Genomic DNA, 22,290 nt, shown 5'->3' with positions numbered 1-22,290 from the left:
TCCTAGAAAGAACATTTTACTCATTTATTTTAGTTAGCTGCTGTCTTAACTCCCTTCAGTTCACACCATGTCAGCTGTGCGTGTGTTCTTTTTCAACATACATTATGAGGACAAAAAGTGCCGCATGTACAAACATGACTTTGTTAAACTGAAAGACACCCCAATGGTACTCATGGATTAACAAACATGAAACCCATTAATGTTTTAAAATGAAACGACTGTTAGTATAAAAGTAGATATGACAAAAGAGAGAATAGAAAATATCATTAGCTCATTCTAAAAACTATTTCGTCAATGGGAATTGATAGGGGGAATTGCGTGTGGGTATCATCAGATACTGTCATGAGTAAGTGTGAGTAAGTTCATTTTTTAGAGAAGTGAAGTGTTTATGAGATTTTCTATATTGGTGTCATAATAATCATGCATTGATAATGATACCTGTGTGTGTGTGTGTGGGGGGGTTAGACTAGCGGAGTGAGGATTAAGAGTGTAAAGTGAGGGCATTTTGGTCTTTAAGGTTTAGGGTAAGGGTCAGGCTGTGAGTTTGTATGGTTGATGTAAGTCCCTTGAGGTCTGTATAAGCAGACTTTTGATACCGAAATTATACCAGAAACCTTTGATGTTACTGGCTAGCTGAATTTTATTTGAAGTTTGCAACAGAGCAGGAATTGACATTCCTAGAGGGAACGACTCAGTTTTTATGTGTGCGTGTGCACTAATGGTAAATTTTGTACGTGGTCATCCATCAATCTCATTTCTGAGCAACTTTAATAGTCACAGAGACTTTAGACTGTGTGTTGTGTGTGTGTTTTGTGCCTGTGCACATGATACAATCTTTAAACAAAACACAAGGCCAAGAATATATTGAGTAATTGAAAATGTTGTCATGATTAAAAGGCTCAAAATGGCATATGTTGGGTGCACATAAAATCTTGACTAAAATGATTAGAATTATAATACTCATTTATTTTGATTAAAATTAGCGTTTAAACATTCCCAGTATGATCTGTAGATTTTTCAATGAATCTACTTATTATAAATGATTGAGCTTTTTATGTGCAACAACTCATTTCTTACTGTTTGTACTCTTACACAATTTAATCTTTAATATTATTATCATCCTTAGGACAGGACATTATGAAGGTCACACTTTGTTCAAGAGAGCATATTTCAGTTCATTTTACAATCATTGCATCTGTGTGCCTAACTAATGCTCTCTCTCTCTCTCTCTCTCTCTCTTTATCTCTCTCTTCATAGGACTACATTGAAAAGGAGAAAGCTATTACCAAAGCCTTGGGGGATTTAAAGGCTAATTTCTATTGTGAACTTTGTGACAAGCAGTACCATAAACATCAGGAGTTTGACAACCACATCAACTCCTATGACCACGCACACAAACAGGTAACAGTCAAACAGCTATACTTATATTTATTTATTTATTTATAAATAAATGGTCAGTGTGACTTGGATGTGTTCACAACAAACCATATCATAAAATGAGAAATGATAAAATAAAAGCCTCTAACCTTAACATTTGATTAGTTGATAGAAAAGTTGTTCCAGGAGTAACACGGATAGTGATATGCAACATATGGTTGGTCAAACACTCACTGCTTGAACATCAGATAAGAAGTTGTTCACTTTTGTTTTTCCCTGATGATCTCAGAGGGGGGAGAGATCTGTTTAGAATAAAGAAGCGAAAGCTAAAAATCTGCTAATGGAATTGATCGGGAGAATGTTGGGTGGAGCAGTAAAAGTGTGGAGGAGGTGCGGAGCGTCTGGTGATGTGCTCGCTGGTGCCGTGCCAGGATGTCACACTGAAGTATGGTGCCCATCTGTGTGGCATCTGAGATTGAACATGTTGCCTGTTGTTTTCAGCAGCAGACTACACTCTTTTTCAGGAATATCAAACTTCTACAGGGTCACGGTCATTCAGAATTCCAACACTATTTCTAGAATGAATAAAATGAAGCATGATTTTGTTACAGAAACTGTAGTAAGAATGTTTCTAGCAAATTGATTTAACCATTTGAATTACTATAGTTTTCTTATTATGGTGAGCCCACAGTATATTTTTGATTACTTTCAGTTTTTTATGTAATATTGTAAGAAAAATCCAAAATCAGAGTAGCTCTAATGGAAGTGCAACATTTACTGCGGACTACCCCTGATTCCATCTGACCATCCGGACTTAGAATGATAAACAATGGCACATGGACCGATTAAAACATTACTCATTCATCACAAGCCGCATCATTAGAGCTCCGTCAAAAAGTGTAACCTTCAAAACTATTTCGCTAATGCAACATTTTACGCAGTAGCAGTTACACGAAAGCCAAGAGTGATGCTGTGTCTGTGACTTTCTCTAAACGGATGCTTGGTGACGGTTAAACCAGAGAGTGAGAGAAAAGTAATTACAAATGTTGTTGCTATGAATTTCATCTCTGCACAAACACAGTGTAGCTCTGATAAAGCTGCGCCTGACTGCACACATGTTCACTGTGCAGATGTGTCTGTTTCTGTTAGTCAGAGTCAATGAGTCTGAGATGACTGCCGCCATCCGTCATAGTCTATAATCAATCACCAGATTTTCAGTAGTGTTTCACGTCAGCACTTTGTCACAGAGATATTAGCGTGTCATTCATGTTTCTAGATTAATGAATTGTGACCAAATGCCTTTTTTTCGCACGTATTAGGTCGGGATTTATTATCTCAGAGTATAATGTAATAATTACTGGTTTAGACAGAGACTTCTTCAGATAGCCTTTTGTTGACTTCATTCTCAAGTGGTTCTTGATTTTTTTGAACTAATACTAAAATGATTTACATTATGATTATAGTAATTTACTCCTAAACCAAACCAAAGAAACTATTTGTTTTAGTTGTGTGTCAAGGACAGCACATTTCTCTGTGACTGAAAACAAATTTGGTGGTAATTTATGTTTCATTAACGGGAAAGTCAATTCTGCCATCTTTACTCACCCTCTTGTCAATTCAAACCTGTATGACTTTCTTCTGCAGAACACAAAAGAAGATATTTTGAAGAATGTTTGTTACCGAACAACAACCCTTTGACTTGCTCTGGATTTTTGTCCATACAGTAAATGGGCAACGGTGTTGTTCGTTCACAAACATACTTCAAAATACCGTTTTTTGTGTTGTACTACATGTTATGACTCTCCAGGTGAGACATGGCGTGAGAACCCAAGTGCAGGCAGAGACAAGGCGGATGAAGGTGTTAACAAAGATATTTATTAACAATAAATCAAACAAAAAACCCACGATGGGGTAAAACAGGACAGTGATATATATATAACTTTAACGATAAACAAGGACACTGACTAACTTAACTAAGAAAACAAACACTTGATATAAACACTACAAAAACTGAACTTACTAAATACGAAGGGAACAACAGCATAAGACAAAGTATGGGGAACAGCTCGGACGAGGACCAGGTATCACAAACAGGTACAGGTACAATGCACGAGCACAGGACAATGAAACATGAGGACTCTTTATAGGGGAGACAGACAAAGGATCGTTAACGAGCAACAGGTGCTGGGGATTGGCACTAAGGAGAGGCTGACGAGGGACGAGATGTAGGGAACAATGACGAGACACGAGAAAGATCACTCAATCTCACACAAAACCATAGGTTATGCCATGATGCCACTCAAACAACAAGAAATAAACATGGCATGATAGTGGAATCATGACATAAGCCCCCCCTTTAATGAGCACCTCCAGGTGTTCATCAAGGGGTCACTAACGAGACAAGACTGACTGGGAAACAGACAAAAACCAGACAGACAAGGTGAACATGACAAGAGGCATACACGACATAATCACAAATGGGTTGGGGTGAGACAACAGAAATAACAAACAAGGGAGGGGGGGTGGGGGCAGACAAGAAAACGTGGGAAGTCCAGAAGGGGTAGGGCTGGGTGGGGATGTACCAGCCCTTGGGGACGCGCCAGGGCGCGGAGCCCCAGGAGGCTTGACAGGGGTTGTCCTGGGGGGAACTGTCCTAGTCCCCTGCAGGACTGTAGGGCTGGACCAGGGTTGGAAGATCGGCTGGGCAGCATGACTTGACGGCGGCTGGGCAGCATGACTTGACGGCGGCTGGGCAGCATGACTTGACGGCGGCTGGGCAGCATGACTTGACGGCGGCTGGGCAGCATGACTTGACGGCGGCTGGGCAGCATGACTTGACGGCGGCTGGGCAGCATGACTTGACGGCGGCTGGGCAGCATGACTTGACGGCGGCTGGGCAGCATGACTTGACGGCGGCTGGGCAGCATGACTTGACGGCGGCTGGGCAGCATGACTTGACGGCGGCTGGGCAGCATGACTTGACGGCGGCTGGGCAGCATGACTTGACGGCGGCTGGGCAGCATGACTTGACGGCGGCTGGGCAGCATGACTTGACGGCGGCTGGGCAGCATGACTTGACGGCGGCTGGGCAGCATGACTTGACGGCGGCTGGGCAGCATGACTTGACGGCGGCTGGGCAGCATGACTTGACGGCGGCTGGGCAGCATGACTTGACGGCGGCTGGGCAGCATGACTTGACGGCGGCTGGGCAGCATGACTTGACGGTCTCCTCTGGACCGGGCTTGGTGCCGGCTGCTGGGCAGCGACCTCTGGCGGCTGCTGGGCAGCGACCTCTGGCGGCTGCTGGGCAGCGACCTCTGGCGGCTGCTGGGCAGCGACCTCTGGCGGCTGCTGGGCAGCGACCTCTGGCGGCTGCTGGGCAGCGACCTCTGGCGGCTGCTGGGCAGCGACCTCTGGCGGCTGCTGGGCAGCGACCTCTGGCGGCTGCTGGGCAGCGACCTCTGGCGGCTGCTGGGCAGCGACCTCTGGCGGCTGCTGGGCAGCGACCTCTGGCGGCTGCTGGGCAGCGACCTCTGGCGGCTGCTGGGCAGCGACCTCTGGCGGCTGCTGGGCAGCGACCTCTGGCGGCTGCTGGGCAGCGACCTCTGGCGGCTGCTGGGCAGCGACCTCTGGCGGCTGCTGGGCAGCGACCTCTGGCGGCTGCTGGGCAGCGACCTCTGGCGGCTGCTGGGCAGCGACCTCTGGCGGCTGCTGGGCAGCGACCTCTGGCGGCTGCTGGGCAGCGACCTCTGGCGGCTGCTGGGCAGCGACCTCTGGCGGCTGCTGGGCAGCGACCTCTGGCGGCTGCTGGGCAGCGACCTCTGGCGGCTGCTGGGCAGCGACCTCTGGCGGCTGCTGGGCAGCGACCTCCACCGGACTCGGGACCACAGGACTCGGGACCACAGGACTCGGGACCACAGGACTCGGGACCCCCTGGTTCCCGGCTGACCTCCGCTGTCTCTTCTTTCTCAGCCGAGCCACCCGTCTGGTGGTCGGCTGAAGGAAGGAGGTAAAGGGCAAAGCCGGTTCCGGGTTGGAGGCCTCAGAGGAAGACCCTGAGGAAGTTCTCCTCCCCCGCTTGCCACGGAGACCAGTCGGTGGTGGTGAAGCTGATGCGGTTGAGACGGAGGGCACAGTGATGCCCACAACCCCGACCTGCAGGGTACGACCCTCTGGAATAGCAGCCAGCGGAGATGGATAGCAGGATTGTACTGGGACCCTGGACTCGGACCTGTTCGTGGCATACCGCCACACGACATCGAAGTCCAGCGGTCTCAGCATCCTCATCTCCGCCGGCGACAGAGGATCCCTGAGGCCGCGGCTGAACAACACCGCTAGCTCCGCCTCACCAAAGACCACCTCCTCTGCGGCATCCAGGAACCTCTCTACGTAGGTCCCCAGATCACCATCTCCTTGGCGGATACCGCAGAGGTGGCGTGCCTGGCGGGACCGCAAGCAGTTCACCTTGGCTGCCTGCTGGGTTCTGTTTGGCTCGTGCATTCTGTTATGACTCTCCAGGTGAGACATGGCGTGAGAACCCAAGTGCAGGCAGAGACAAGGCGGATGAAGGTGTTAACAAAGATATTTATTAACAATAAATCAAACAAAAAACCCACGATGGGGTAAAACAGGACAGTGATATATATATAACTTTAACGATAAACAAGGACACTGACTAACTTAACTAAGAAAACAAACACTTGATATAAACACTACAAAAACTGAACTTACTAAATACGAAGGGAACAACAGCATAAGACAAAGTATGGGGAACAGCTCGGACGAGGACCAGGTATCACAAACAGGTACAGGTACAATGCACGAGCACAGGACAATGAAACATGAGGACTCTTTATAGGGGAGACAGACAAAGGATCGTTAACGAGCAACAGGTGCTGGGGATTGGCACTAAGGAGAGGCTGACGAGGGACGAGATGTAGGGAACAATGACGAGACACGAGAAAGATCACTCAATCTCACACAAAACCATAGGTTATGCCATGATGCCACTCAAACAACAAGAAATAAACATGGCATGATAGTGGAATCATGACACTACAGGTCCATACAGGTTTGCAATGACAAGAGGGTGAGTAAATGATGACTGAATTTCTGAACTATCGCTTTAAAGTCAATTCAAAACAATATTGCATATTGCAAATATCGCAAATATATTCCCTTAGGTTTTTAGATCTATGGCCTAGTGCTTAGCACACTACTGGAGAGAGAGACGGGTTCAAATTCAACATGGCTCTTGTCTCATTGCCATTCCCCCTCTCTCTTTCCTCCTCATATCCTTTATGTGTTTTATAAAAAATTGGCAAAAAGAATTTACACTGCACAACAAATATGTATTTTTTTATGAATTGCCCACTCTAGCAGATCAGATGCTTCTTTACCTCCAACGGAGAAGTTCTTACAGTTAAGGGCACTGAAAAGGCAATAAACGGTCCTTTTTAGTTTCTCCTGCAGGCGGTAAGAGTGTTTCATTAGAGAGGGTTTGTATATTCTACTGGGTGAAATGTGCATGCCGCAAGGTTGACGCGTGCTGCTGGGGTGTCACCAAAGGAAAGCGGGTTCCCATATCTCTCTAAAACACACAGTCTGGCTATACTCCCTGCTCCTGGAGAACACAAAATCCCAACATACTTACAGTATGTGTTTGTGTCCATTGATGTGCCACACAACTGGATAAGAAGTTTGATATAATTCATCTTCAAGAGCAAAACAACCTTAAGGAGAGAGCTATGCAAATCAGCTACTGTAGCTGTCCTTAGTCCACCTAAAGAGTATTGAAGTATAAGTGAGGTCTACAGCAAGTCCACATAGAGCCCATGCATGTAGTTAGATCTGCAGATTAGAGCAGAATTGGAACTTTGGAAATCACCCTTGTGTGTTCATTCCAACATATTTTACCTATAATTTAATGTGACTTTTAATTATGTATGAAAGCGATATCTATAATACTTGGTTGCTGGTATGTCTTAGCATTTTTTGCTCGGCAACTGCTATTAAGGTTCTGTGAATGAAGGAAATTCATTGTGTTAAATTTTAAAAGTTCAGAGGCCAACAATGCTTTTTGGAGAAATGGCTGTACCTCTCAGCAGGGCACACTAACTAGCCAAATCTTGAGCTTTCAACACGTTTTTCCATGGTACCATTAAACTTTGTGCAGAAAACCCTAATGCCCAAGGAGGCTGTCAGAATTGACAGCCATCATAAATTGCCAAAAGACATGGAAAAAGAGCGACCAGCTTTCAGCAGAACGACGTAAAGCTAGAGCTATCACGTGTGTAGCCTATATGAAAGAGATGAGAGAGAAAAATCCACGGCAAAATATTAGCCGGAAACTGTCAAGAGGACATTATTAAGCGTTTCCACCAGAGACTCAGAGCAGAATCTGGAGGGAATCCCCCGCTAGACTTCATGTTCCTGCGGTGGATTTCGGGCGATAGAGCCCTACAGATATGAGGTTGGAGATAATCTATATTTAATAACCCGCCGTTATGGAGGTGGGAGTGCAGAGGAAGGATTCAGTCAGATCTAAAGGAGCCCAAGCTAAGTCATGTCTGTGATTCTATAAAAAGCGCAGCAGGCTGCTTAACGTTTAAAAAATAGCCGAGAGATATGTGAGAGTGTGTGAGCGTAAGGTCTATCCTCCGGGCATTTAGTGGTGCGGGTGTCCGCCGGGAGTTTCACGAAGAAGTGAATGTATTTTTAATGCTGCACAAATAGATCATTTGTCCTTCTATGAACAATTCCAGTTTGGGTGTGCACTCAGAAAGTGTTTCTAGAAAACCCCAAGAAGAAAATTAAAAAGTAGCGGCTGCTTTTGTGAACAGAAGCTGTGAGTTAGTGGATAGCCTGAAATGAATGAATAGATAACAGTTATACAGGAACGAGGGGATAAAGTCTAATTGCACAAAACTTCATTTGCAGCAGATGGAGGATTTGTAAGATTCCTTATGAACTTTTAAAAGCCTTGGGGTATTGAAAACTGCTCTGTTATGTAAACAGTCACTTTAGATGTTCCAGTCATTACTCGAAGCCGCATTGAGAGCGTCTGATAAGACAATAATAGAATCTTTGCTAAGGGCTCCCTGCATCTTCCGGCACGTCAATATGCACTTTTTGTAAGTAAAATGAATTGCATTTATACAACTATTGTGTTGTAATGTTCTTTTCTACCAAGTACTCCCCAGCAAGTTAAATCTAGCGTAGTATTGACATAACATCGTCTTTTCCATCCTTCACACTCACACACACACTTTCTCTAACAAAAGGCCAGAATCTTTTAGCCTGTGTGTGCATGTAGAGCCGATACTGAAGCTGTGGCTTCTCTGTGGATGAAAGCATCCCTGAAAGCTCCTTATTGCACCTTCCTGCAATCTCCGGTTCCAAATCTCCTCTCTACCCTCACATGCACGCACATCCCCTCAGCTTCAAAGCTTTTGCTCTCCTGATCCTCTCAGGCACCTTATGCCCTGACTCATTACAGCGTTCAAACATACACACAACACACATAAATGTCGCACGTCACCTAACCCGACAGCCTGTCATCTTAAAGGCCGCTGAGGAGAGTCTCTGGAGACAGCTTTGCCCCCGCGGCTCACGGCATCAACACGTGAGCTCTCTGCTCTGTGCATGTCGCACAGCGGTGAATGAAGGAAATGTGTTCGGATTATCTCTCTCTGAACGTGCAGATTGGGGAGAGGATAATCCACACGTTGACATTTTCCTCCTGGGGAGAATTAGAGTGATGGTTTATGATCAACGTTTAAGGAGAGACACCGGTCTCCAGTTCTTTTTTACTCAAGGATTAGACAGTTCCCCCGCTTTCCGCTGTCAAAAGGAGATTGGGGAAGGTGCATCGTGCGAAACGGTGCTTAGCAATCTTTAGTTTGAATTCCAAATGGCTAGATAGGTGTTTCCCGTCCGTGAGGTTTTATCATATTTCAAAGAATTTTATTAAATGTCTTTCCGAGCAAAATGCTCTCGCTCTGCATAAAACTGTCCATAGAGATGGCACACAGAGAGAGAGTTTTTCATTTTCTTTTCAAGTAACTGCCCGAGGCTTATCGCTGCCTCTCCGCACCAGCTGCAGTTGGCCACAGAATCAGCAGTGATGAGATTAGGATGAGTGCGATTGGCAGAGACTCCCAGTGTGTGTCTGCGCTGAAGGTGGCGTAGTACAGGTGACAGGTTTTTCATCCGTCCGGAATGGATTTAGAGATCAGAGAATGTGCTGAATTGATGCCACTGAGCAGAGCAGAGTTAAGGCGTAGCTATTAATGACATTGATGTCTGTCTTCATTGCATGGTTAAACACCTAAAGCCCTTTGCATACGCACACTGAATGCTGAATAAAACTGATACGGCAACTGCAACACTAGAGACAGGATTACCAATAGATATTTGTTATGCAATATAAAGACACTTTTAACCCACTTTTTATTTTCTTGTATTGCAATTAACAATAAGACTTGAACTTTTCTCTTGCAAGAAATATATTTCCTGTTCACAGTTGTGCACCACATTTCTTCCGACTTCTTTTTGTATCTGCAGGCAGAGGAGGTTTGAGTGTTAGCAAACTGACCCGTTCAATGACAAAGACAAAGTAAAGAACTTGTTTTGTGGGCTGCCGGAAGATCCGGAGACAGGCACTGACTGTACTATGGGTTGAGTGGGAGAATGAGGAACCGGCGTGCCGCTCTCTCTGTAGACTGCCAGGATGAGTAGGTTCTTATTGTCTTCTGCCCTTGTCAAACGCCTGGAGCTCTCCAGGGTCTCGGCAGCCCAGCTGAGGCTCTATTCATCTCCACCTGCCACATCCCGATAAAGGTACAAGAGAGCACAGTGTTAAAAAAAGAAACAGAGTTAGAAAGGGAGAGAGGGAGATATGACTCATTTTGAAAGCATCAGAGGACTGGCTATACCTGAGGGGAGAAACAGACAGATGGAACGATGTTGGACAACTTGCACACACACAGGTAGACGTGCTCAGACACAGGTGTGCAGTCTATTCCGTTTCAATGCTTCATTATGCAGAAGATATTCTTAGTGTTTTTTATCTGTGTTTGTGTGTGTGTGTGTGTGTGTGTGTGTGTGAGAGAGAGAGAAAGTGAGGGGGGGCAGAAAATCCCACCTGTTTGTTGTGTCAGATTCTAGAATAGGAAGCAGCCTGACTGCTGTTGTTCACCTGTGCTCAGTGGTTCATGAGGTCCAGAGAGACCTGTCACAATACAGCAAATTAAACCAGGGAACTAGAGCATACAGGACGACCACACACAAACTTTAATCATATGCAGATACAGGTGGTTTTAGTTAAGTCAGAGTAGAGCAACTAAAACTACAGACTTGTAGACAGAAAAAATACAACAAAATGGAACAAGCATGCCAAATGAATGTTTTGTAACATCCCATTTACTGCATCTCTTGTAAAAATAGTGTAAAAAATAATTATATCTGGTGAAATGTTGGAAAGGAATATGTTTAGGAATATACATACCTTCAAAAATAGGTTGTGTAATCGTGTAAATCCGAATAGTTTTTTTCGTAAGAGGGGGGCGGCGTCTACTCTCGAGTGTCTGAAACATCTTTGGTCCAGAACCTATTTGTTTGGCTAACCAAAATCAAGATAACAGCTAACAGCGTCGTCTTTTTTGGCACTTTGGCCATCCACAATCACACATACTTAACGTCATGTTTGCGTCTGTGAAAAGCATTGCTGAAAGGAACGAACGCAAAGTGTCTGTCAAAGAGAAAATGGCATTGATATTTATTATTCAGTTCGCCCGTGGGATCGAAACAGGTATGTTATGAGAGACAGTCGTCAATCTTCTAAAGCTCTGCCCTTCTAAGTCACTTAGGTGCGATTGATATTCGTCTGAAGTTACAGTCGCAGAAGCTGTACTTTGCAGATGATATTTAATAATTGTTGTAGAGACCGATCAGTTCGACAAAATGTAGAGAAATTAAGATCATTTTAGAGCATTGGGATCGTGAGACAAGGGGTATTTTTGTGAAAATCTCAAATTCGACCAAAATCCATAGTTTTCATAATAACATGATGTGTTGAATAGCATAACACAAAGTGTTAATAATAACACAGCCTTTTTTAGAGTGTAGAAACCACAGAAATTATAACAGATTTATTACAATACCATTATAAACCATTAAAACCATCACAAAATCCTTTTCTGAAGTGTGTTTTGGGCCTTGTTTCATTGGATTTAATGGTGTTCTTTTACTATTAGTTCCCATCGCCAGATAACATCCACCAATTCAACGCATTACCCATAGAGATCTTGAGAGACCATTATAGTTTTCATTAAAACGGATACAATTGCCACAAAAAACATTAAACAAACAGTTCACACAAAAAATAAAATTCTGTCCGTGTCTTCATTTATTCAACCTTGAGTTGATCCAAATCTGTATAAATTTCTTTGTCCTGAAGAACACAGAGAAAGATATTTGGAAGAATGCTTGTAACCAGATTGCTTGTAACAATTCTTGGTCACCATTGTCAACCATTTTACGAAAATGTGCTTTATAAATTTCTTTATAAGAGAAGATATTTCTTCATTGTCAAAAGGGTGCCCAATAGTGGCCAAGAACAGTTTGGTTACATAGAATGTTTGCATCAGCTTAATTATTTACAAAATAATAATAAACCTGTTTTACATTCTAAAAAAATGAAAATAAGAATTTCCCTTTCGTTCTGGAACTTCTGAAGTATGCAAAATACGAGTTTAACTATTCCTTCTGAAGCAAGATCTCCAATAGTTACATAATTGAACAAGGCGGCTAAGATTGCCATCGATGCCTGTAAAGAAGACAGCTGTCTCTATGACCTGATCTATACTGAATGGACAAACCACATTGACGCTTCAAATTTGTGCTGAAGTAGCAGACAGAAAGCCAGCACTTACTGGAGCTGTTTCTAGTGAAATGTTACAAGGTGACACTTTTACGTCTGGGCTCTGCAAGGTGGACTGAGATGTTTCAGCCAATTAGGGAGCAGTTTGCTCATGTCTCAGTGCTAAAATGGCAAATCGGCAAATATCTAAGTTCACAGTTGGTGTCAGTTGTCAAACTAGATTTCACAGTGAAATTGCGCCTGCGTTTGTGTTACTGTGATAGAATGCTGCTTAATGCTCAGGTTATATGTTGTTTGTGTAGGACATTACTCATTCTTCTGGCAAGTAAAGCGTGGGACAGTGCAGTCATGACTCAACTCTGTTTTCAAACCACATTTTTCATAAGACCCTTGCGCAAGGTTGTGATATTTTGTACAAATTGACGTGAACTCTAGACAAGACAATATATTAAGGCAGTATCTCTGCCAGGACTCTGTCTGAATATATGTTCCTTAATATGAAAGTGCGTAGGAGAGACTGGTGTGGCGGCGAGCAGGTTAGATGTTAATGTATGCAGTAGACTAGAGTAAGTATGGAAACTTCACCCAAGGAAATAAAGTTGATGTTTCGTCTAACTAAAACTTAACTAACATCTCATTGATAGATAATATAGATAAATTATAGTGGTATTTACATTTGAAAGTTTAAAGATGAATGAAAACAGGACAATATGCGTTATCAAGGTAATACAAATATCAGCAGATGTACTATGTCTATGTATAATTAATATGATGATTGGTCTATACATGATGGCTACTAAATAAGTTAAATAATACATTGGAAATTTTATTTTAGCTATTACTTTATAAGCATGTACTTCTAAATTACTGCACCATTAATCAGGTGCTAATTGCACAGCATGTGTTGAAGAAGCTTGACATCCAGTGACACTTTCTGAAAAATATGAAAATCAGCCGCAATGGAAAAACATGAAACAGCAGTCAAGCAGTAAATATTTCAGCACCACAGATGCCAGTCTAAACAATAACCTGGTGGCATATTAACGAGAGGAGATACAACGGAGAACGAAACAAAATAGGCGAAACAATTAGCAACATTTTAAACAGCAGTGTGCTCACTTGCCAGCATCAACATAAATGATCTTGGACGAGTGGTAAGGCCTCCCCCACACACAACACAATAGAAAAGACACAGGATCACAGTACCAAAGAAAACATGCATTATTTCTGAAACACAGAGACACATTCACAAACGTATATGCACCTCGGCAAAACCCTGTGGATTAAAAATAATGATCTTGGCTACGCGACTCAAACAGAGTTATAGGAATGCCACGATGAAACATGCGGATTCTACATACCAGCTAATGCTGTGCATTTAGAGGTCTTGTTTTTCCGTTTTTTTTCTTCTCTTTCAATCATCTATTTATTTGTTTGTTCAAGCATGAGCTTGTTTGTTCTTACTGCCCTGAACAGCATTTAGAAATGAGACAAGCATAAAGGATGCTAACAGTACCTACAGTGATTCCATGCACCACCAAGAAACAAGCCTGGTTTCTGCTTTCTTACTAACCATGGAAAGAAAAGCTGATGAAAAACGTATGTGCAGTTTGCAGTTTTGAAGTGTTTAAAATGCCTCTCACATCGGTCTATTATATATACAAGTCTATCATTTTATTATAAATATATATCATTTATTTAAATAACTACATTCAAATGTTAAACAAATATTATATATATTCTTTTGGTTCTGTTGTGTTAAAAAACTGAAACAGGAAGTTTTTCTGGACCAGCGTTGTTTACGTCTTTTATAGTGGTCTATAAGAGTCCAAATAGCCTTTCTAACAGTGTAGTAAAAAGACACATCAGTAATGCACTAAAGGGTCTATCCTTAGATGACACACACGGACAAAACTCTGTTTTCCTACATTGATTAACTCATCAGCGTACATTAGCACACAGCCAAATTGATTTAATGGACTTGAGGTCAGAGGTCACTCAGAGCATCTCTACACCTCTTGCTCTCATAATGCAACTCGGTGTTCAAGTGTTTGTTTGCAATGTGAGGTCAGTGACTGATTCAGCACTAGATTTCTAGTTTTATAATATGCAAAAAGAAATAGAAAATCATTCTATTCTATTATGTTTATATGAAAGGTTTTGGAATCTTCAAGTTCCTTTGGTCAGTTAAAGCGTGTAAGTTTTAGGACATTCGTTTGTTTGTTATATAATTATATTTTTCGGTGGAGGATTCAAACGTTCTTTTGTTCTTCGGCTTCTGTCAGTTATTCATGAGGCAGATGATGAATTTGAAATTTCAAATGATGTTCTAAAAGGAGAAAAAATAGGGCAACATGAATATGAAAATATTCCAAGCTAATTATGAGAGAGACATTTAGACATGCTCATCAACATCTGATCATCCGATGTGCTTTATCTGTCACAGAAGCCGCAGAATGAGTTTAATAGCATAAACACATTATTCCATCATAGACGTTATATTGTTTCCGGGCTGTGAAAAAAGATTGATAGGGAGAAAGAAGAGCTTTCCAAAGTACCATTTGATGAGAAATTTGGAATTGCTCATTTTTTAAAGGCACAAAATGTAGCATTTTCTGCGCCTTTCATCTTGAATAGTAAAAACACTTAGAGAGATGGGGAGAAATATACTTGGTTAGAAATGGAAAGTCAAACTTTTAAAATGCCTTTGGAATATCCACAGCAGTTTTTTTCAAGTACCTGAGTGATGTCATTAGGTCAGCTCATCTAGCAGTCATGTATTAGTGAGGGTCTTCTGGATAAAACTTCATTTTGGTTTAATTTTCTGCCTTAATTATGATAAGAACATGTAAAAATCTAGAAATGTCTTATCTCTTATTTTCTTTCAGTCATACATTATTTATTTTTATATTTTAACATTTCATGTGTGCTAGTGTGACTGCCACAAAGTGAATCAAAAAAATATTTTATTAGGGATTTGCTAATTCCAGATCTCACTTTCTCTCTCCCACATCCCTTATGTGTCATTAGGCAGAAAATCATGTTCATCGAATTATAAATTATATTATGATTATAAATTAAAGACATTCACACAATATTACATCAGTAATGTCTTTACTGCATTAAAAATGACTAGAATTTTTATTTTACTCACTAGAATAAGACTTTATGGCATAGGTTGGAAGTTATATTAATTTTCATATATATTTATTAGCATTCAAAATGTGGGATTAATTATGATTTTTCCACTGTGAAGCTCCCTGCCTCCTTGAAGCCACATCATTTATACGTTTTGGTTTGTAAACTCAACACCCTGTGTTGGGAGTTAGCTTGCTAGCTTCTCGCAGATACACAGTTATTTTCCTGTCAGGCTTGTCACCATGCAGAAGATAGGAACTGTCCTCCTTCTGGCACTCTCCCACCCAACATTTCTCAGTATGTAATGTTTGTGTGATCATAAAATGAAAGCGTTTTGAAAACGAAGGTGCTTTAGGTTTATGACATTCACCATTGGCAGCTCATAGCACATTTTAGCCGAGGACAATAAAAGACAACAGTAGGTTTTTTCTTACTTTAACGTGTAAATGTGTTTTATTACAATAGTAAATGAAACACCTGTGCACTTGCAGTAAGAAGAGAACACGGGATCCCTGAAGGAGGCAGGGTCGGTTGGGGTGGCTGAAACATCTTCATTGCTGAGACAAAATGGCTTGCTTTTTTATTTCCCTTCTGAGCGAAGTCAAAAGCGTTTGGCTGTGTTCAAGTGACTTCTCTATTCACGTCCGCCGAACAAATCTAGACGCTGCTGACACTTTTATTGTTTTGTGATTGTGGTTTGGCTTTGCTGCTTTTCTGTTGACTTTGTTTCGATCTTTTTCTCCTCTGCCCTTAAGGGATGAAGTGATAAATAGACAGGCATCCAGTGGTGTGGTCTGTGCCTTTTATGTGGAGAATTGATGGGAGATCTATTAACGGCTGTTGTAGAAAGAGTTGGCTGTACTCGGCAATGACCACAGATGATATTTGCAGAATTGGATATTGACATATTGAGCATATTTTTCCTAATGGAGTCAAAGGGTCACTAAGAACTCATTCTAAATGAAACTTCAGAGTTCACCGTGCATTTCAAGCTTTCGTTATTTTCCAGCTGGTTTGTTCGGGATATTGCATTGTAATTTTTCTCTTGTTATATTTTCAACAACAGCTTTAATTAAAATCATTTAATTATCATCGTGGTTGCATTTCGTCTCAGACAACATTAAAAAACTCTTTGTCAACAATCAATTTTGTTGACTTTAACTCTGCCTTTGCTTGTTTTTTCTCACAGAGGCTGAAAGAGTTGAAGCAGAGAGAATTTGCACGAAACGTTTCCTCCAAGTCCTGGAAAGATGAGAGAAAGCAGAAAAGAGATCTGAAACGTTTGCACCAGCTCGCTCAGCGGAAGCAGAGTAAAAGGTACAATTATACTCTATATATCCATAATCTCGCTCAATCTGTTCTTATTGTAAGTCATGCAGTGCGGTAAATGTATCCTTTTTATAATGCAGCCATCTTAAAGGGTCATATCTTAAGGACTCTCCCTTGATCATATGAGATCAAAGAACTTGTTGTACTATAAAACTCTTTTTTAGTTGGTGAACAGTTTAGCATCCACATTTACATGATGATTCATAATCAAAAACTTCAGAGGGTTTGGTGATCATGTCACAAAGCAATCTGTTCTTTTTTTCATCATTATAGCCATGAAAGTGGTATTTCCTAAAGGACTATTTAAACAAGCCTAGAGAAAGAGTAGAAAATTGCATAAAAACATTATATGTGGCCTCAAGGGAAAAAAATACTATCATATAAGAAACATAATTTGAGTCTTTTGACATTTATTGAGAGTTATTGCTACCCACATTCCATAAGAATTTTATTTTATATTACATCTTATCTCTATTGACAAACTGTCTAATTACAGTGTTTTGTGTTCTTGCCAACAGTGACGACAGAAAAGTTCCAAAGTTAAGATCTACGATCAAAGATCCGGATCAAGTTAAAACCTCCTCCAATGGAAGTTGCAAGTTTCACACTGAGCCACCTGCACCCTCAGCTCCCATCTCACAGACGCTTCATTAAAGGGTTTGTCCTCCTCTCGTGTGCTCGCACATCAGCAACCCTACCATGAAAAAACACACTCCTCACCACCGAAGACCTTAGCAGGACACCGGAACCCCAGGGCAGGGGTCTCGTTCTGTTTCTCCAGGCGAGCTCAGCTGAAGCTTGACTCGTGTGCATCTGTGTTTAGCGATGGGCTCGAAGAGGCAAACGACTCCCTTGAGCTCCAGCGCCACAGGCAGCGACGTGCCTTGGAGGCCCTCTGGTCCTGCTCGAGCTCACCGAGGACCCCCTGTAATGAAGACACCGATCCATCACACAATCCTCCAGCTTTGGTCTGGGCAGATGGGGACTCTCAAAAAACGCAAATGGAAGCACAAACGGAACATGTGGAGAGCCTTGAAATTCAGCTGAACTGCAGCACAAGTGAACCAGGAAAGCTGATTTGTCCTGACACACACGGTCCTGGATCAAACGAGGGGACAGCTGGTTCAGAGGACAGATTGGTTGATAGGGGGCAGAGACCCAGGGCAAAGGGGGCTTATGGGGGATCAGAGGAGAAAGAATGCCCCAGCCCTAGTGTTTACACAGATGGACAGGAGACCATGGCCCAAAGCCAACTCCTGACACACAAATACTCACTCCCACATACTGAGAAAAACAGCAAAGAGGATATTATGCAGAACGGAGAAAAGGGAACGGAAAACATCCACCTGGTTTGCGAGGATGAAAATACAGATTGGAGCAGCAAGGCTCCGGATTCTTTCCTAAACGTGCTCAGCAAGGAGGGCAATACACTAAAATGGCCTTCTGAACTTGTGCAGTATACCTCAGACGAACAACGCATATCTTACAGCTGTAATCCGCTCGGCTGCGTTTTCAAACACAGGGAGGGCAAAGAAAAGAGCACAAAGCCCGTGGATATGGAGTTCCGTGTTGAAAGACTCGCAGGCCACAATGACAGAGCCAAGTCACAAACACAGAATGTTCCAGGAGATAAATTAGGCATTTTAAAACCAAAGAGACCCAAACACATGAGAAAGGGGAAAACTCGTAGGCGTAAATTAGATGCTGTCAGGAGCCGGCAAGCACTCAAAACTTGCTCACAAACAGAAGCCAGAGGACACTTTGAATTCCAAAGCGCCCCAGCCGACACGTCACAACACAAGCAACCACGCGCCGAGAGGAGGCACAAGCTTGGGAAGAGGAGATCAGTGAGAGATGAGACTTCAAATGAAAGTGACACCCCAGAGCACAGCCTGAAAAGCATTATCGTAAGCTCGCTTTCCGCCCCGGCACGTAAAAGGAAGAAATGTCAAACGGTGAGGCGGTTGGTGCCCGCGCTGCATTTGGGGAGGGGGAGGCCTTTTCCATATTCTCTTCACTACACAACAGGAAGAGAAAATTATCGTTGGAATGACAACACTTATGAGTCTAAGAGGGACGCTGCCTCGACTCCCAACAGTGACAAATCCGGGTCATGGAGTGGACTGTCAGACATGACCTCGGATGGAGAATGGCCTGTGTACCACCCGAGGAGACGTTCCACATCACCAAGGTCAAAGCCTTGGAGAAAGGAACATGGGAGGCTCAAATCATGCATTAGAAATTCCTCTCAAAATATTCCTTATCACAGCTACAGGCACATTTCTGACAGCCTGTGCAGAGATTTCAGAGATTTCGAGCATGCGGGAGACTGCTGGGATTACACAGACTTATGCATCTACGATAAACGGAAATATTCAGCAGTTTATAACAACCCAGATCAGAATGAGAAATACAACATCAGATGGCACAAAAGATTCGTTGAGGAGCATAGAAACAAAGAGCACAGAATTCAAGACAATAGCAGGCTGTTTTATAGAGTTTATGACAGTCCTGATCCTCAAGATGATATCAGGGACTGGTGGTCTGAAAATCTCAGTCCTGTTACAAGGAGGCACAGGGAGAGAGAAGAATATTCCTGGTCGAGTCCAGAGAGAAGCCAAGACAGTTGGTATAACAAACCAGCGTCCATTCGTAGCCCCAGTTTGACTAGTAGCACTAGCGTCTCTGATGTTAGTGGAGAATGGATGCATCATTCCAGACCATCTCCTTCTAGACAGAGCCAAAAACACAATCATTCTGGGGAAAGATTAGTCAAGACCAAGTTTTCTCATTCTCCTCTTAGAAAGGAAACTCATTCACCTTCATTAGCACCAAGTAAAATTGCAGCTCAGCCAAATTCTTTAAAATCAAGTTCATGGCAGGGCGATATTACACAAAAATCTTCAGACCAGTTGGTTGAGAATGAAGTTAAAGTAAAGAAGGCGAATGGTGCCCTTCCTTTAATAGGTAAATTCCCCTCGATTAAGAAAGGAGCGAAAAAAATGGGGATTAATAAAGAAGCAAGTGGCAGTACTGGCAACCATTTTCAAACAACAACAAATCCACAAGTTACACCTCAAAAAGCTTCACTTCAGCACACAGAAGAACAAAATTCCAAAGCAGAAGCTTGTACGGCTCCGAAGCGAGACAGCTTTGCCTCACAAAAACATGACATTACAGACCAAGAAAACGACAAAGTGGAAACAGAAGGGATCCACTGTGCAAGATGCATCACTCCTCCCCTTTCCGAGCAACCAATCACCTTTACAGAAGAAGAGATTGAAAAGTACAAACTACTCCAACTTCAGGCCCAGCAGCACATGCAGCAACAGCACCTTCAGGAGCAACAGGAAATCGAACAAACATCTGTGGACATGAGCCACATACCAACTCAAGAACCGGCCAATCAGAACACACCGTCAGCTTGTCTACCATACTCTTTACTCCAGCCCTCTCCCTCTTCCCCCGTTACCCTCCTTCCCCTTCATCCTTCCCTGTCTCAGCCCCACTTTTCTCCCACGCTTCCCGCTGCGTTCTTTCCGGCACCTCCCGCCACTGTCCTGGCAGCTCACCCCCTACACCTGATCCCAGCCTCAGCCCTTCACCCCGTTCACCCTCATCATCATATTCGTGGGTTGGCATTTCGACCCCTTCCGCCCGGGGCTCTACTCCCCACAATGCTCAGTCCAATACCGATGGCTGCCACGGCTGCAGCCGGTACTTTGCAAATTCACCCCCTACTTCACTCCCTGTTCCACAGTCAGGATCTTCAGCGACGGACTAGCTAGTTTTGTTTAGTCTACGAATGGAAAAGTATTTTTGACATTAAGTGGGTCGTCATTAGTTTTTCCTCCCAGCCAAAGTTCTCGTTGAGTAGTGATATGTTATTTCATCTATGTGTTGAAGTGCTGACCGACTCAAAGATTGGGGTCAATTGGACGTTGATTACTGTTCTGCGCTTCACACACCTCGTATTACAGAGCTGAACCTCTCTGGTACTCAGCGCACTGTGAATTATCAGCCCTTTCAGCGGATTGCTGAAAAAGACTATAACATGAAGTCAAATGAGAACATTAATGCATTCTTCAATTAGTAATATGTATAATCTGCATATTTTTACAGTTATCCTGCCAAGCGAGTTATATAAAGGGTATTATTTATCTAGGCCTGAGGCTCAGGGTGAAACTGACTAAGCAGAGTGTACATGAGAAAACAGTTTTCATTAAAGTTTAGAGTATGCAAAATGAGAAGATTATAGAGCATGCGAGTCTTTGGGTGACTGAATTGAAAACCTAAACGTTTCACCCCGTTAATTTTTTTGTGCTGTTAAGTAGAGTAGAGTCCGTTTGGATACTGACTAGCTCAGCTGTTTGTGTGGACATGCAATAATGTTTTACAATCTATTCAAAATGTAATATCTTGAACTGTATTTATGTATTCATACTTTGTACCGTAAGATCAAATAACATGCACTTGATCGTTTCATACTGTACATGTTTATGGCACTTTTTATTCACTCTTATTTTGGTAGAGCTGTACATACATTCATCTGTATGATAATGTCATAATAAATTAAATGTCATTTAAGGAAATTAAAGTTTTGTCATTACTTGTGATTTAACGGTCTAGATTTGCACTCTAGGCTTTACGGCTTGGGACCTTTACACTTGAGAAGAGAGGAAAGAGCTATTGGCATTTGCCTAGAGGGGGTTTGTGGCTCAACTGGCATTTACCATTTCAAACCCTCATGAAAACGTCAAAAAACGTCTCAAAAACGGAATGTTAAAACACATTTGTTTCAAATGAGCAGCGCTTCTCTGTTCAGATCTGAGGGACTGGGACTTTGTGTTAATGATGCTTCTCATTGCCAGCAGTGGCCCAAAAACACAACTGTGCATTTGTGCTAATTAACTCTCTCCGGTACGAGTCGTCTGCTCCGGCAAGCATGAGCTCAGCTCTGCAGTCTCTCACTGGCACTTAATGGATTGGTGATTCATATCTCCAAACTAAAAATGTGTTGAGCATGTACGGAATGACGCAAGGAAAGTTAGGGTTCTGTTGGATGAGCACCTTGAGAGAAAATTCTGTCATCATTTATACACCCTCCTGTCATTTCAAACCTGTATGACTTTCTTTCTTCGGCAGAACACAAAGAAGATATTTTAACACTCTTGGACACTTCGGTCCAAAAACATTTTGTAATGTAAAAAATCTAAGCTTCAACAGAATAAGATGACATCGAACAGTTTTGTCATATTAGCTCTGTGAACACACAAAAATAATTATGGACATGTTTCGTGTATGTTAAAGAGTCACAAAAAGTAGTCACACTTAGGTCCTTTGCCATCGAAAATTACAGACATAGGAAATTAATGGAAAATATGAAAACTCTTTTGGTAAGAGTGGTGCTTTTGGTGGTTCAAACTACGAATCGGCCACTGTGCAGATAAAAAGTGCACAGCAATCAAGGGGTGACACACTAAAATATTAAGAGTGCAAAATAGTCACACACACATTCAAAAAAATGAACTGATAAGGTTGCAATAACCAAATTTTGAGAATAT

General features: G+C 42.4%; 1 protein-coding gene across 1 annotated transcript in view; it reads left to right on the top strand.

Annotated features, from left to right (window-relative positions):
* LOC130432648 (zinc finger protein 804B) overlaps positions 1–21,220 on the top strand; it is a 73,923-nt gene extending 52,703 nt beyond the window's left edge. The window contains 4 exon segments of the mRNA XM_056762123.1: positions 1,258–1,401; positions 16,587–16,714; positions 17,245–17,360; positions 17,363–21,220. Coding sequence (XP_056618101.1) covers positions 1,258–1,401; positions 16,587–16,714; positions 17,245–17,360; positions 17,363–20,514 — 3,540 coding nt within the window. The 3' untranslated portion in view covers positions 20,515–21,220.
* The last annotated feature ends 1,070 nt before the right edge of the window (positions 21,221–22,290 follow it).

Source organism: Triplophysa dalaica, chromosome 12 (genome assembly GCF_015846415.1).
Source record: "Triplophysa dalaica isolate WHDGS20190420 chromosome 12, ASM1584641v1, whole genome shotgun sequence".
In the NCBI taxonomy this organism is placed as follows: Eukaryota; Metazoa; Chordata; class Actinopteri; order Cypriniformes; family Nemacheilidae; genus Triplophysa; species Triplophysa dalaica.
The sequence above is the reverse complement of the archived record's forward strand: the minus strand, read 5'-3'. Positions and strand labels throughout refer to the sequence as shown.